Consider the following 14,235-nt stretch of genomic DNA (forward strand, 5'->3'; position numbering starts at 1 on the left):
CCCAGATTGTTGTTACCTATTGTTCTCTAGTTGTCAAATTTTGTTGTTTTCTATTGCTGTTATAACAAATTAACATAGACTTTAGTGACTTCAAACAACACAAATTGATTACCTTATAGTTCTTTCCTTCAGAAATCCAATATGATTGTCTTGAACTAAAATCAGTGTGTCAGTAGGGCCAGATACTTCTGGAAGTGGTAGGGGAGATTGCTCTGCTGCCCTTTGTGGCCTCCAGAGGCTGTCTGCATTCCATGGCTTGTGCCTTTCTTCCTGTTTTCAACGTCAGGTTTGTCTTACATAACACTACTCTGACTTTGCTCTGACCTTCTACTGCCATCTTCTATTTGAAAGTCCCCTTTGATTACATTGGGCACTTTGTTGTATACCTGAACACCATGAATACTCTCCCTATATTTAAAAACTATTTTTTAGGTCTGGGGTTGTGGCTCAGCAGTAGAGCACTCGCCTCTCATGTGCGAGGCCCTGGGTTCGATCCTCAACACCACATAAAAATGAATGAATAAAATAAAGACATTGTGTCCAACTGAAAAATAAATATTTAAAAAAACCTATTTTTTAAATCTTTGTTTCTGTGGTACTACAAATTCAACCCAGATTCTTACACATGCAAGGCAAGTGCTCTACCACTGAGTTACACCTCCTGCCTTCTTCCTATCTGAAATACAGCTGATAAGCAGCCTTAATTCCATTGACATCCATCATCCCCCACCCTTGCTAGGTAACATGACATATTCACAGGTTCCAGGGATTAGGATGTAAACATCTATGTGGACCATTATTCTGCCTATTATGCATGTGAGCCTGCCCATCCATTTGAGGTAGTAGCTCCATGAGGGCTCCACAGCTCTCTTCTCAGGTATTAAAAAAAAGGAGCTTGTTTTCTAGGTAGCTTTCATGGTTCCTAGAAGAGAAGATCACTGGACTTGAGGAGTAAGCCACACTTACATGTCTGGGAACCATCAGATTTGGGTGATACATGTTGTTTGCAGTCTGATGACCAGACTGCTCTCTCCCTGAAAATGAGGTCCACAGTGCATGTGGGCTTTGCTGCCCACCCCATTCTTTCCAGAAGCCTCCTTTTGCTCCCTATTCCTGTAACTTATTCTGAGGAAATAATTCATTGAAACCAAAACCTGTATAAATGAGGTTCTACAGTGCAGTACACATTGGCCACACCTATCATGTTGTCCTTTAAAGACAGGACTCTGAGGAGCGTTTCAGAGACTCGAGGGAAACAGAAATGAGCAAACAAACAGGTGTGTGTGCACTCATCCGGGCTATGGTTTCATGTGATCCAGCACACAGGAGGCAGTATGTCAACGCAGGATCATGGGCACTTTTTTCTCTTTTCACTGTGGTTTGGAACTTTCTTATTTTAGCAGTGAGATTGAAACAAAAGGCAGCAGCAGCTCAGGTGTGCAGCAGAAACTCAGAAAGGAGGCAGATGGGGAAAAAAAGTATTTCCTCTTTTGTCAGTCATTCACAGCTTAATAGCAAATAGAGTAAGCACACTCAAAGCAAGTGGGTATCCTTTTGACAGTATGTAAATGCTGCCACTTGCTCCGCTGACTTTCAGACATACCAGTCTCAATTCAGAGACATTTCCCAATGGTACATGCTGTTTCCATATCCCTAGTCTTTCTTATTGAAGCTAATATTTTCATCTGCTCTTTTAAAGAACTTTTCTCAATAAGGTCAGGTGGTTTACTGGAAGCATTGCAAAACTCCATTTTCAGCCTGGGGAAGAGGCTCTAATGTCCTGCAGAAAAGGTGAAAACAGGCAGGAAGGACTCCAAAGAGGTGGCTGATGAGTTTCTACAGGCTTTCTGCCACCCTTCTCTGTTGTTTTCCAGAAAAGGGAACAGACTGGTATTCTGTCCATTACAGCTGTATAAAGGCATTCTCTTGCGCTTCCCCTGAGTACAGTTTGGCATGCCTGGGCAAGACTGGGGGCCTGGGGCATTGATGCCTGGACAAGGATTACCAGGGAAACGGTAGATTCAAATGAGAAGCTGGAAAGTTCTCTTTGGGCCAAATTCTCTTCTCAAAAGTCTAGATTTTGCCTCTCCTGAAATGTTACTCTCTTTTCTCCTGTTCTGGCCAGTGATATTTGGACTGAGCTTCCAGGGCAACCTGGTGGCCTTCCTCACACCCCACTGTCCCCAGGTCTCCAACTGTGGGGAGACTCCCAGGGGCCCTTCCCTGGGATAGCATATCAGAAGATCATTTCCTAGAAGGACTGTCAGGTCCTCCACCCTTCATCGAGTCCCTTTTGAAGCATTCTAGGGGCATTTCAGGGCCTGAGTGTCCCTCAGTGTGAACTGTTGGGCCCTTTAGTTTCTCAGTCATGGTGACGACTGGGATCAAAGATCAGCCCTCATCACAGTCTCTCAGACCTGAGCTCATCTCCTTGGCCTTGAAGGCTTCTGTCTTCTCTTGTCCTTAGCCAGAGTGTTTGGAAGTCACCCATTTGAGACAGTGGAATCTGAATTCCTCCCAGGTCAGATTTCTGCTGAGGCAGTGGAGATGGCCAGGAAGTGGGTGGGATAAGGCATAGGAGGTAAAAAGTAGTGGACAAACAAAGAGGTCAATTGCTGCCTTTTTGACGTCAGTCTGCTCATGGGCAGAGGAAAAGGAAGGATAGAACTGGCCACTGGAAAAATCAACAATGGACAGTAATAGCAGTCTTGCTTCACACAGCTTCTGCTGCCAGCAGACAGAGAGCCAGCCTGTCTGAGCTCCAGCCATAAGCACTCACTAACTTTAGGGCCTTTCAGTCCTATCTTAGAATCTCTTGAAAGGAATACCAATTTAGTATGTCCAAATAAGGAATTCTCAGATTTTATTTAAAATATTGCATTTGTCTGTTAGGCATAAGCTGATCTTTTAGGACCTTGGTGGGGGGCTCACTATAAACCTCTGGAACTAAGGTTTAGGGTGTGGCTGGGAATGTGAGGGCTCAGGAGGAGCTGTAGGGGAATTGGCTAGGGGGTTATCTCACTTGGATACTGAGCCTGTGTGACTGAGCATCCACCTGTCCCTGCAGGAGACCCTCTGCAGTGTGGGGCCTGGTTTGGGCAGTGTGCCCTTTACATCGTGATCATGATCTTTGAAAAGTCCGTCGTCTTCATCGTCCTTCTCATACTTCAGTGGAAAAAGGTTTGCCTCCCATCCCCACTCCAGCAGTCCTTGCTCAGTACTTCATCCCACTACCCACATGCTGCAGCCCTGTTAGAAAGCTAAATTTTTGTTTTAACTCCATGAGCAGACCCCAGATTTGGTCTGATATGGCAACTCTTCATAAGATTATTAAGTTGTCATTCTTTTATGTGGCATCTGTCCTCTCCATGGATATAGGGTCTACTCTAGATTAAGCCTGGGGATATAGTCTTCAGACCCTGCAACTCTAAGTGTCTCTGCATTTCCAAATGTCATCCTCACACATCTGTCTTGGCTAGCCATTTGGCACCACAGACAGCTTTCATGACCTGTGTCTCCCATCCTGCCAATACCCTGGTGAGACCACGGGTTCCCCTGGCTGTGGCCTTTGGTGCTGCATAGATAAGCTGACCCCAGTGCTGCCCCCAGTGCTGTATAGATAAGCTCATCCCTATGCAAAACCACCTGAGTCTTCCAGAACAAGTGGCTCAGCTCTTGGCTATAGCTGGGTCTTATTTTTAGGAAATAGGCCAGGGCATTTCAAAGCCATTGTCTTGAGGGAGGTGGTTAGAGTACAAGATTTCTGGTTGCTCATGTCTCTAATGAGCATCTGCTGAATTTCAGTTTCCTCCCTCCAGCTCTCAAGAGCCTGCATTCCCTGCTGGAGGCTTGGGGCCCTCTCCACTCTGTTTGGGCACTGCTTGGCTCTGGCTCAGTGGTTATAAGCACACTGCACTTTGCAAGTTCACAACAAGGGGAGAGCTGTGAAAGCACTAATGCTCAATACAGGGTCCCTTATTTACAGTCAGATCCGGGGTACTGCAGCCAAGGGAGTAAGGGCTGTCTTATCACTCTGGGGGAATGCCTAAGCTAAGCCCCCTAACAGGGGTTCCTGGGCCCTGTCCCTGTGGTCTCCCACCTCACTGCATCTGTTTCTCTTTACAGGTGGCCCTACTGAATCCCATTGAAAACCCAGACCTGAAACTGGCCATCGTCATGCTGATCGTCCCCTTCTTTGTCAATGTCAGTGCCGTGTTGCATGTTTTACACTGCTTTGTGCCCTGCCTTCCAGGGTTCCTGTTCAGAGTCCTGAGTCTGACGGAAAACTCAGAGCCCTCAGATCTTTCTTTCTGTGTGACCAGTTGTCACATCCCCACTCCCCTCCCCAAGACCTGGAAATGGCAGGATTGCTTCTTCAAAAGGCAGGTTTCTGCTCCAAGGCCCCTGTCCAAGACGAAGGGTCCTAGGAAACTTGTCCTTGCCCTCTCTGCTAGGGATCTACCATGGAGGCATCCCACCCCATGTGTGACACCAGCTTCTAGGTCAAGATCATTCAAGCTGGACTCAGTGGCACATAATTGTAATCTCAGCAACCTAGTGAGAGCCTGTCTCAAGGGTGAGGGGTGCTCAGGATGTGGCTCAGTGGTAGAACACTTGCCCAATACGTGTGATGCCTTAGATTTGATCCCCAGCACGACTAAAAAATATATGTATATATCACTTCAAATGTGCCTCAATTGTTTATTCCTGAGGACAGTCCTCAGAAACTCACATGCACAGTGGTTAAAAGCCAGGAAATAGTGAGAGGAACAATAAAAGGACCTGGACACACAGATACACAGAATATGCTGTCACCACACAGGGCCTCTGCAGGCCCAGAGCAGGTATCCAGAGACCTTGGTTCTGGGCCCAAGACAGGCTGCCAGTCCCAAGAGAAACCCCTTGGTGAGCAGGACAGGGATTTTCTTTCCTGTTCTCTGATGAGAAAACTGCAGCAAAGGAAATAAGGTCTGGGAATCTCTCTCAAAGCTTCTAGAAGATTGCAGGGGAGCTGGATTCTCTTTCCCTGTCTTTGGATTTTGTAACCTGGAATGGGCTGAGAAAGGGTGGAAATGGGAACTGCGACTGCTCTTCTTTCCTTGAAAGTGGCTTCTCCCAAAGTAATCTGCATTTCTCTTCCCACAGGCATTGATGTTTTGGGTAGTGGACAATTTCCTCATGAGAAAAGGAAAGACGAAAGCTAAACTAGAAGAGAGAGGAGCCAACCAGGACTCAAGGAATGGGAGTAAGGTCCGCTACCGAAGGGCGGCGTCTCACGAGGAGTCGGAGTCTGAGGTAGGGGCCTCCCTGACCCTCTCTGAGTACCTGGTCATTATGCCACTGGCCTGCAGGTCTCTGGTCTAATGTTTGCATTTGGTCTTCTCTTGGGTACTGAGTCACAGCACCAGCCAGAGGGAGGGAGAAGAAGCTGAGTGAAGAGCAGCCCAGGTCACACACCATTCCCATCTAGCCAGGCCCCAGGACTGCTGTCCCACATGCCTTCCTAGGGAGGAGGGTAGAGTATGTGGTGGGGGGTGGCTTACAACCAACAGTCTCCCTGTCAGTGGAGAAAGGCAAGGGAGGAACTGCCTAGTTCCAGGGAAGCTGGCAAGGACCCTCCTGGGCCTCATGGTTGATCTTCAGGCAGTAAGGTATTGAATCCCTGCCCACCACTGACAAGGAAGGAAAGCGTTGGCTAAGCCAGCTGGAAACTTCTAAAATATAGGAGTAGCCAGACCTCTCAGGCAACCCCATCTGCCCTTATTTCCTAGTCTCCAAAGTTCAAAGGTTTGAGCTTCAGGGAAGAGCAGTGGTCATGAACAGCAGCAGAGAGGCAATAACTTGTGTCTGGCAGCCGCTCAGGGGCTGTGCACCACACATCTGAGGTGAAGCTGTCTCAGGAGAGGCCTTGGGAAACTTGCATGGCGTGCTAAGCACTGTGCCACCAGGAGAGCCACAGAAATGATCCAGACAAAGTAACACACAAATGGCTCATCCTGGCATTTTCAAAGCCTTCTGAAGCCCAGACAAACAAAACCCTGTGAGGACCCTGGGGCAGTAGGCAGGGAGTTCTGGAAGATGGATAGGGAGTAGGACAGAAAGTAAGCCCGTGCCTTCTCTGGGTACATATTCCTAGAATCTGGCACAGAGCTTGTCACATTGTAAGAGCTTGGTAAACATTTGAATGACAAACAGCATTATGGGCACCAGAACTCAAGGAATGGGAGCAAGGTCTGCTACCGAAGGGCGGCGTCCCACGAGGAGTCGGAGTCTGAGGTAGGGGCCAGCATGGTGGGCCAGCATGTCTTATTGTGTAAGGGGGCCTCCCTGTCACTGTCTTCCACAGAAGCACAGATGCAATAGCTGGCGGGCATTCAGTCAAGTCATTTGGCATCTGGATAATAATGTGAAATTCACTATGGCCAGAGCAGCATTTATTCCAGAGTGTACAATGGAATGTCAAGCAGTGTGAGGTACAGGCGAGGTGTGAGCTAGATGAGCAGGTGCTTTGTGCTGCAGGCTGAGGACCTGGGACATGCTTGTATAAGCAGTAGGGAGCCAGTGAGGGTTTAATCAGGGGACCGAGATTGGAAGCAGAGAGCCCTCAAGGGTTCAGTCCAGGGGAGAATTGGTGAGACTACCCTGTCCCTGGAGTAGGAAGTCATGTTCCCCTGCAGCTTTTCAGTTTGCTTCTCCTGTATTTAAGGCAACGTCAAGGCCCTAGGACTCCGTGTGTCAAGGCTGAGCTTCTTATTGCCAGCATGACCCTGGGCTTCAGGTCTCTGCTGAGGTGTGGTTGGTTTGGGTGCAGCTGGAGTTAGATGGGGAAATGAGGAGCACTGGCATAGAGGCGGGCGGGGGGGGGGTCTGTGGACTCAGTGCTGGTTTCGGTGGGCCAGCATGTCTTATTGTGTAAGGGGGCCTCCCTGTCACCATCTTCCACAGAAGCACAAGACTTGAGGCCTCCTGGCGGGGCCTGGGGTCCAGGGAGGGCAAACGCAGAAGGGCTGCTGCCACGTCTCAGCCGTGCCTCTCCGCTGCCCAGATCCTGATCTCAGCCGATGATGAGATGGAGGAGTCCGACGTGGAGGAGGACCTCCGCAGACTGACCCCACTCAAGCCTGTGAAGAAAAAGAAGCACCGCTTCGGGCTGCCTGTATGACACATTCCATGCTGGGGGTGACAAGTTTGGGGCCAGCCAGCTGCTGGGTCAGCAGGTGGTCACCCCGCAGCGTCATCCCTTCCCTCCTCTCTCTGCCCCTCCTCTTCTACCTCCATTCCTCTCGCTGTCTCTGCCCACTCTCTGCCCACCCCCAGACTACTGTGACTTAAAAAGAGGGAACAGGAACCAGCACCCAAGGGGGCCATGGGCAGCTGGAGGTCCCCGCTCAGTTGCACTACAAACACTGACCAAATATGCAAGCAAAGAGCTTTGTTTGTTTGTTGTTGTCCTGCACAGTGTTGTGAGGGACCCCGAAGCCCCTGTCCTGTGTCTGACCGGGTGGTGCGGTACAGGAAAACACAGGCCCGCACAGACCGCGGGTGGGTCTCTCCCCAAGGCTGCAGGCAGCGAGGACACTTGACGTGCTTGGGGCTAAAGTCACTCACTGACCAAGTTGGAACCGGAATGCTTTCTTACTCAAAATGGCTTTTGTAACTCTTTGATTTCTAAAGCCGGTTTTATGAGCTATGACAGTGTTAACTGTTTTTTGAGTATGTGTTTATTTCCTACAAAGTACCTATGGGACTAATGAGCAAAACCTAGATTTTTAAGTCTTCCGTATGCTGTTTGACTTTTATATTTTTAAGTTATATTTTCATACTATTGTATTTAAAAACTCTTTTTAATCCCCAAAGAAATGGATTTGTTTGCCTTTCATGGGGTATGAGCTGTGGGAGGAAGAAGTCAAGAGTTTTTCTACTTGGGATATTGTTAGGTAATGTCCTACGATAAGATGAGGCAAGTGACCCCAGGGGGCAAGGTGGACGGCCTTTGCCTGGAATCAGAACCCATGATTGTGGAAGGTCAGGTCTGTGCATGAGGCAGCTGGTCTGAAGGTGGATCTGCGTGCCCCAGAGTGTGTGGAACAGGAGGGGATCTGCCAGGACCCCAGTCACTTCTGCTGGCAGGTTAGAGGTCTTGGTTTAACTGGTAAAGGAGCCTAAGAGTTATGTTTTTGTGTCCAGAGGAATCAAGAGCATGGGCTGCTTGTGTTTGTTCCCTGCCTCTCCCCAGAGCTTCCAGATCTCAAGTGTAAAATAGTCCCAGCCTCTTAACCTCTACTACAGCAGCCTGCAGAGTCAATCCTCTTCTGGTGCCTGTCACCTGCTGTTATCTGCTCATTTTACATGGAAGTCTGGAGAACATCCACATGGCCAGACGAGCCTGTTTTCAGTCCCCGCTTCCCCACTCTGCAGAGCATGGTGGCTGGGGTGGGCAGGTAGAGGTGAGAGAACCTGCTGTCTAAATCCAGAGGCTGCAGCCCCTCCTCACATGGTAGCACCTGCTCCTCAGCCTGGCCACAGACCCCTGTGGCTAGGAGAGTTTGCTGAATAGAGGTGGAGCTGGCTGAGCCCAGCACTTTCCTGCTGTGGAAGCAGCAGGGTGGAGTTGCCCAGTGGTTTGTCATGCCAAGAGGCAGCCACAGACCCTTAGGAACAGAAAACCACACTGCTATAATGCAGGCTACAAGTGAGACAAGCGCAGAGGCCATTCCACTCAGAACCATCTTTTTAAACCTGCATAAAAACATGTTCTACTTCAGCATAATGGGTCTGAATGTGTTTGTGGTATGTGAGCCAGACTGTTGAACCAGGCACCTGGAACTGTCGCCTGCTGCTGCTTGTGGTCCTGCCTGTCTTGGACATGGTGGAATAGCTTAGGGAGGTCCTCTCAGACCCTCTTCCTCCAGGAATGCGGACGACTGTGAGGAGCAGGGACTGTAGCTGTGCAGTAGGAGGTTACTCCACCAGTGTGGGGATCGCTGCCAGAGGAGGGGACAGGCTGGCAGTGAGCGAGATGGAGCCTGCCCAGGTCCCACAATGTTCCTGCTCTCTTTCACTCTCTTTGGTTCCTCCCATTCCACAACTGTGGTCTTTCCCTACCACGTCTCCAGTGGGGCTCTCTTGGGTTGCCCATCCCCAGACTACTGTGACTGGCAAGACCCAAGACTGGCATTTCTGGGGAGACTGTCACTGAGTTGAAGCTTCATGTTCAGTCTTGAGTTCCCAGTGTTTCCAAACCAGGTTCAGGGGTAGGGGACCACTGTCTGTAAAAGAAGGAAACTTGGTGTTGTGTACACCTCAGAGGACCTCATATCCACGCTTGTCCCAGTATCCACTGAACAGTGAGCTTGAGGGACAGAGGTAGCAAGTAAGTGCTGGTGGTGTCCTGTGTCCTGATTGTTGTTAATAAGGGCTTGAGTCTCCGAGCTGCAGCTGTGTAACTGGCTGACAAGGGTGGAGGTCGAACAGGGAGTCTGTCTGATCCCAGGGGCCTCTTGGTGTGCGGGCTTGGACAGTGTGGCATCATCACGTGTTAGGCCTTCCCATCCCCCTGTGCCCTGGGAGAGCCTTCAGCTCTCTAGTCACTGGGGCTCTTACATGGCACACTCTCCCATGAAAGCAACTCAGAGAGCTGTGGTCAGGACTTCCTCCTGAGCTTTCCTCCCTCCCTGGGATGAGTTTCCTCACCACCTGCTCCAAGGTGCCTTATGAGGTGCAGCCCTTCACTGGCTAATGGCAGGCGTCACCGTGCTTGAGAAATGATGGGATATTGACGGAATATTGTATACGGTCAATCTGATTTGTCCAAATCGGAACCTTGGCCAAGCCACCCACGATGGAAGCTTGAAGTCAAGGTCAGGAACAGGTTTCTTGTAACTATTGAAAATAAACCAATATGGCAGAACTGTGATCTGATTGGAAAAGGTGGTTGTTGCTGTTATTTCCTTTTGGCTGTCATTAGGACATTGACAATGGCAAGGGAGATGGTGATGAGATCCTGGGTGGCAGTGGCTTCTCAGTCCACACAGCCTGAAGATGTGCAAGGTGAGGGTCTGTGGCCCCTCAGCCCTTGAGCACTGTGGTGGCCTCCTGCCACAACTTTCACTTGTGCCCTCCCTGGTAACAGGGAGTCTTAGGTTAATGTCACCTCTCATGCCTCTTTCTTCAGGGAACATAAAAAGGCTCAAATGCAAGTCATAACTTCCCTTCAGCAGTGTACCAGGGTCCACATCTGAAGGCTGGCCCAGGACCCTGAGGGAGCAGGGCTTGCTCAGCCCTCTGGACTGCACTTCAGTGACCTTTTTGCAGCAAGTCAAGACTGGTTGCCCTGGGGGCTTTCCGCTGGCCAGACAAAGCAGCCACTTCATAGGGCACAAGGCTGACTCTTAGAAGTTCCACACTCTCCAGCTAAGAGGCAGAGCTCTGTTTTACCTTGTAAGACATTGACAGCCCCAAGGGGCGATGCTTCTGGTGAGAGACTTTTGGTCTGACTTGCTTCGAGCACCTTGAGCTCCTGGGCAGGTGGGTGGGCAGGTCGGTTGGTTCATTGATTGGTTTGGTTGTTTTCAATTTGATTTTCTTTTCATGAAGTTTACTAGAAGTCAGACCTATGTAAGCAGAACCGTGGCCACTTCAGCCGCCATCCCAGCAAGGGTGTTTCGTCAGTGGTGTTACAAGTCACAGAAACACAGTTTCGAAATGAAAGGGAAGATGATGTACTTATATTGTAAAATGGTTTACAATAAAGTTTGACATCTTATAACAGTTTTTTAAAAAAGAAACCATCACTTTTGTGGTTGTTGGTTGTGTGTTTTTCTGGGGTTGAAATAGATTAATGGAGTTTAAAACAATGTCCCCGGTGGGTTAGAAGGCTCCCCAGGAAGCTGCAGGAGAAGTAACGTCACATCGCCCCATGCAGCAGTGAAGCCAGTCTGCCAAGGAAAGAAATCAAACGTGCTTTTGCTGTGTCTACTTCCTTGCTAATGAGAGACTAAGCCACTCTGCCTCCAGAGGAATGAGCCATGTTGGGAGGTGGTGTGAGGAGGGAGCACCCCACATCCTGTCCCAGAGGCCATGGGCTGAGCAGAGCCAGCTGTGGGGCAGTGCTGAAGCCCCGGCTGGCACCCTGATGCTGGTGGAAGGGCCCTCGCCAGGCCTGGCATGCCCTGCACTGCCCCTGGGAGTCCTGGCATTCCTCCTGTCAGCACTCATCTCAGCCTGAGCCTGGCCATCCTCACATTGGCCTCCTGGGGACCGAGACTAGAGTGGGGATTGGGGTGGGGCTTAAGGTATGATACCAGTGGAGTGGCATTTGGAATAACCAAATGTCACTGCCTGGTTGGGTTCCATCTGCTAGAGCCTTCAAGATAAAAATAATCTCCATCGCAAACAGGAAAGGAACTGGGGTGTGTCTGCTCTGGTGGGGATTATGTCCACTCCCCACAACCACCCCAGGCTCAGAGCCCTGCTGTGTGGCCCTGGGGATCTTCCCCTACAAAGATGAGGGTGATGGAAACAGAGGAGAACCAAGTCACCTTGCAGGAGGTCCTTGAGCCTGTCCCCTGCACAGTTCAATACCTGGGGTGGGCTTCACTCCTTCCCAGGACTCTTGTAGCACTTAAGCTGTCCTGCTGGTCAGCCCCACCCCACCCCTATGACTTATCCCAGACAGAGACTGTCCATGGGACCCTCATGTCAAGCATCTTCTGGTCTTTCCTGGGTCCTCCTTCCCACTACCTTGCTTCTTCCCTTTCAGTTTAGAAGGAGAGCCAGTCTCCAAGGTCATGCGCCGGAACTGGGCAGAGGACGATGCTATCCACAAAAATCTGGTGGAGCAGCCCCCCAGGGTCCCCTTGGCCTCAGTTTCCCTATCTGTGGGCCAGCAGTGGCCCCTTGCTCTGAGTCTTATCATGATGGCCCTGTGAGCTCACCCTAAGCAAATGCTTCCAAGCACCAGACACTGGAAACTTCTGCCCTGCTGCTGCTTGGGATAGAAAGTCACTTCCCACTAAGATTCACGGGAAGGAACGGAAGAGAGAAAAACAAGCTCAGAGCATCCAACCCGGCTCAGGGCCCTCCCTCTCCTCACGGACAGCCCCCTACACTGGGATGGGCCATTGCAGATAGACAAGCCAAACTGTCACACACATTCCTAGACCCACATTCATAAACACAGCCAGTCGCCATTAGTGCCAGCACCTCCCACCTGCAAGTAGAGCAGCTGTTCCTGAGGGTGCAGGGTCTCCCCAGCTGTCTGCTTTCGCCAGGGCTGCTGTCCCCATCATGTCCGAGAATAAACTCTGAAGCTAGTGGCTGTGTGGACTTGAATCATCGGAGAGCCCGTCGGAGGTAGGGGAGTGACTTACGGGGACGAGCCAGCAGGCTATATAAGCTCCAGAGGGCCAGGCTCCACGCAGAGCTCTTGCCTCGCTGCTGTCTGCCAGAGGCACCTTCAGGGAGTCATCTCTTGCCCAGCACCCACCATGTCCCAGGTAGGAGGGCCCAGCATGGGCTGTGTTGGAACCAAAGGGAGTCAGGGTGGAGACCTGGACACTCTCATCTTTGGCAGCTGTCTTGAGCTAAGATCCAAGGATAAACAGGAGGCACTATAGCCCTGGGGAGGCCAGGCCTGGGGAAGACGTCCCAGCTCCTGGTGAATCCCTGTTCACCTTGGCTTTGTTTATTCTCTAGTTTGTTAGTAGGGATGGTGGGAGATGGGTGTGTCCTTTTATAGACCTCTACATGTCCCTTTGTGTGTGTGTGAGGGAGCTGCCTATATAGCCCAGTGTGTACAGTTGTGTGTGTTTGTAGCTGTAGCCGTGTAGTGTGTGTGTATGTGTGTGTGTGTAACACACACACTGGAGGCTGTGCCTGTAGGTGTTCAGCTCTGTGTCCCTGTATTTCCCCAGCGGGGTGTATCTTTATAGGGGCGGTGTTGTCCCGGGAGCCTAGCCCAGGCTGAGGGAGGGAATCCCTGCACCTGCCCCCAGGGCTTAGAAAGGAATAAGGCCTCAGACTCACAGGCGCCTGGGGTTGTAAGTAAGCATTGACTCTGAATGTCCCAGCACTGGAAGGACACATAGTCTTAGCCTGCCAACGAGGGTTGTCCTTGTTGTCTGCTCCAAGGATGAGTGTCAAGTTTGAACTGTCACTTTGTGAACATCTGGACTGTCTACCCATTCCCTTCCAAAGACACACTAAGTAAAAATACTGGTGCTTTTCTGGAGAGGGACAATCCCTAAGAGACCACTTGCCATCCAATATCAGGTCTTGGAACTCAACAAATTTCCTGGGGCTGCTCAGCCTCAAAGCCAGTCCCTTTCTCCTGTGTCCTGTTCAGGAATAGGCAGACAGACCGGTATGAGGCTGTAGTGGCCTCTGCCACCAGCAACTCCAAGTGTGTGGGGGAGAGCAGCTATGCAGGTCAGGCCAAGGGGGCTGGGAGACACATGGGGCGGGGGTGTATCACTGTGACTTCTTGTAAGAGGAATGGGTCTTGAACCTGCTTGAGCTCAGTGAGCCAGGAAAGGGGTCTCTGCCTTGAGGCCTCAGAAAAAATTAAGCTCTGGGTTCTCCAAGGCTGGCGCTCCAGAAGCCCCCATCAAGAAGAAGCGTCCCCCTGTGAAGGAGGAAGACCTGAAGGGGGCCCGAGGGAACCTGGCCAAGAACCAGGCAATCAAGTCCAAGACCTACCAGGTTATGCGGGAGTGTGGTAAGTGTCCTCCAAGTGGGCTGCAATCTGACATGGGGTTATGGTTGTTGTGGGGTGGGTATCAAGGGTTCTTTTCTGAGAATCCAGAGCTTCTGGGCTCAGGAGGGGCTGCTCTCAATACAAGGGGCCTTTCCTAGGAGGAAGCCAGCTCTGGTCCCTAACGGTACCTCCCTTACCTCCTTCCCACAGAGCAAGCTGGCTCGGTCGCCCCATCTGTGTTCAGCCGTGACCGCACAGGCACTGAGACTGTCTTTGAGAAGCCCAAAGCTGGACCTGCCAAGAGTGTCTTTGGCTGAGAAGTGCTCATCGCGTCCCCTCCACCCCGAGCACCTGGACACAGGAGCCTTTCCCACGAACTTTTTTTATGCCAGAATATGTCTTTCTTCCCAGATGTCTTTGGGACCGCCGCCCTTGTCCCACAGCCCTGACCCTTTGCACCAGAACCTTGGAAACACCAATAAAGAGTATGCCCAAGTGGCCTCAGCATTAGGAGGGTGTTGGTTGATCACTGGCCATGG

General features: G+C 50.8%; 2 protein-coding genes and 1 long non-coding RNA gene across 7 annotated transcripts in view; 2 read left to right on the forward strand and 1 right to left on the reverse strand.

Annotated features, from left to right (window-relative positions):
- Positions 1-8,238, forward strand: part of LOC308644521 (store-operated calcium entry regulator STIMATE) — a 50,976-nt gene extending 42,738 nt beyond the window's left edge. For 3 of the 5 annotated variants that reach the window (XM_081285771.1, XM_081285768.1, XM_081285769.1), the window contains 2 exons: positions 3,068-3,180; positions 4,126-5,287. In XM_081285771.1, coding sequence (XP_081141897.1) covers positions 3,068-3,180; positions 4,126-4,761 — 749 coding nt within the window. In that variant the 3' untranslated portion in view covers positions 4,762-5,287. Of the gene's footprint in view, positions 1-3,067; positions 3,181-4,125; positions 5,296-6,136; positions 6,277-7,045 lie in introns of those variants that run through there. The other 2 variants (XR_014021023.1, XM_081285770.1) reach the window with 2 other exon arrangements.
- Positions 8,239-10,697: 2,459 nt separating this feature from the next.
- LOC308644523 lies at positions 10,698-12,344 on the reverse strand. The gene is made up of 2 exons (XR_014021024.1): positions 12,212-12,344; positions 10,698-10,937 (listed from the first exon to the last, which is right to left on the reverse strand). It is a non-coding gene; the product is annotated as an uncharacterized lncRNA (long non-coding RNA).
- Positions 12,338-14,206, forward strand: MUSTN1 (musculoskeletal, embryonic nuclear protein 1). The gene is made up of 3 exons (XM_081285772.1): positions 12,338-12,497; positions 13,585-13,717; positions 13,907-14,206. Exons 1-3 carry the CDS (start codon positions 12,489-12,491, stop codon positions 14,011-14,013), a joined length of 249 nt encoding a protein of 82 aa, XP_081141898.1. The 5' UTR covers positions 12,338-12,488; the 3' UTR covers positions 14,014-14,206.
- Positions 14,207-14,235: the final 29 nt, after the last annotated feature.

This window comes from Spermophilus citellus, assembly GCF_964194105.1.
Source record: "Spermophilus citellus genome assembly, chromosome: 3".
NCBI lineage: Eukaryota > Metazoa > Chordata > Mammalia > Rodentia > Sciuridae > Spermophilus > Spermophilus citellus.

Bases quoted from the DNA above. Each gene is read 5' to 3' on its own strand.
- MUSTN1 (XM_081285772.1), top strand. The intron at 13,718-13,906 runs GTAAGTGTCCTC...TCCTTCCCACAG, and splicing joins CCAGGTTATGCGGGAGTGTG to AGCAAGCTGGCTCGGTCGCC.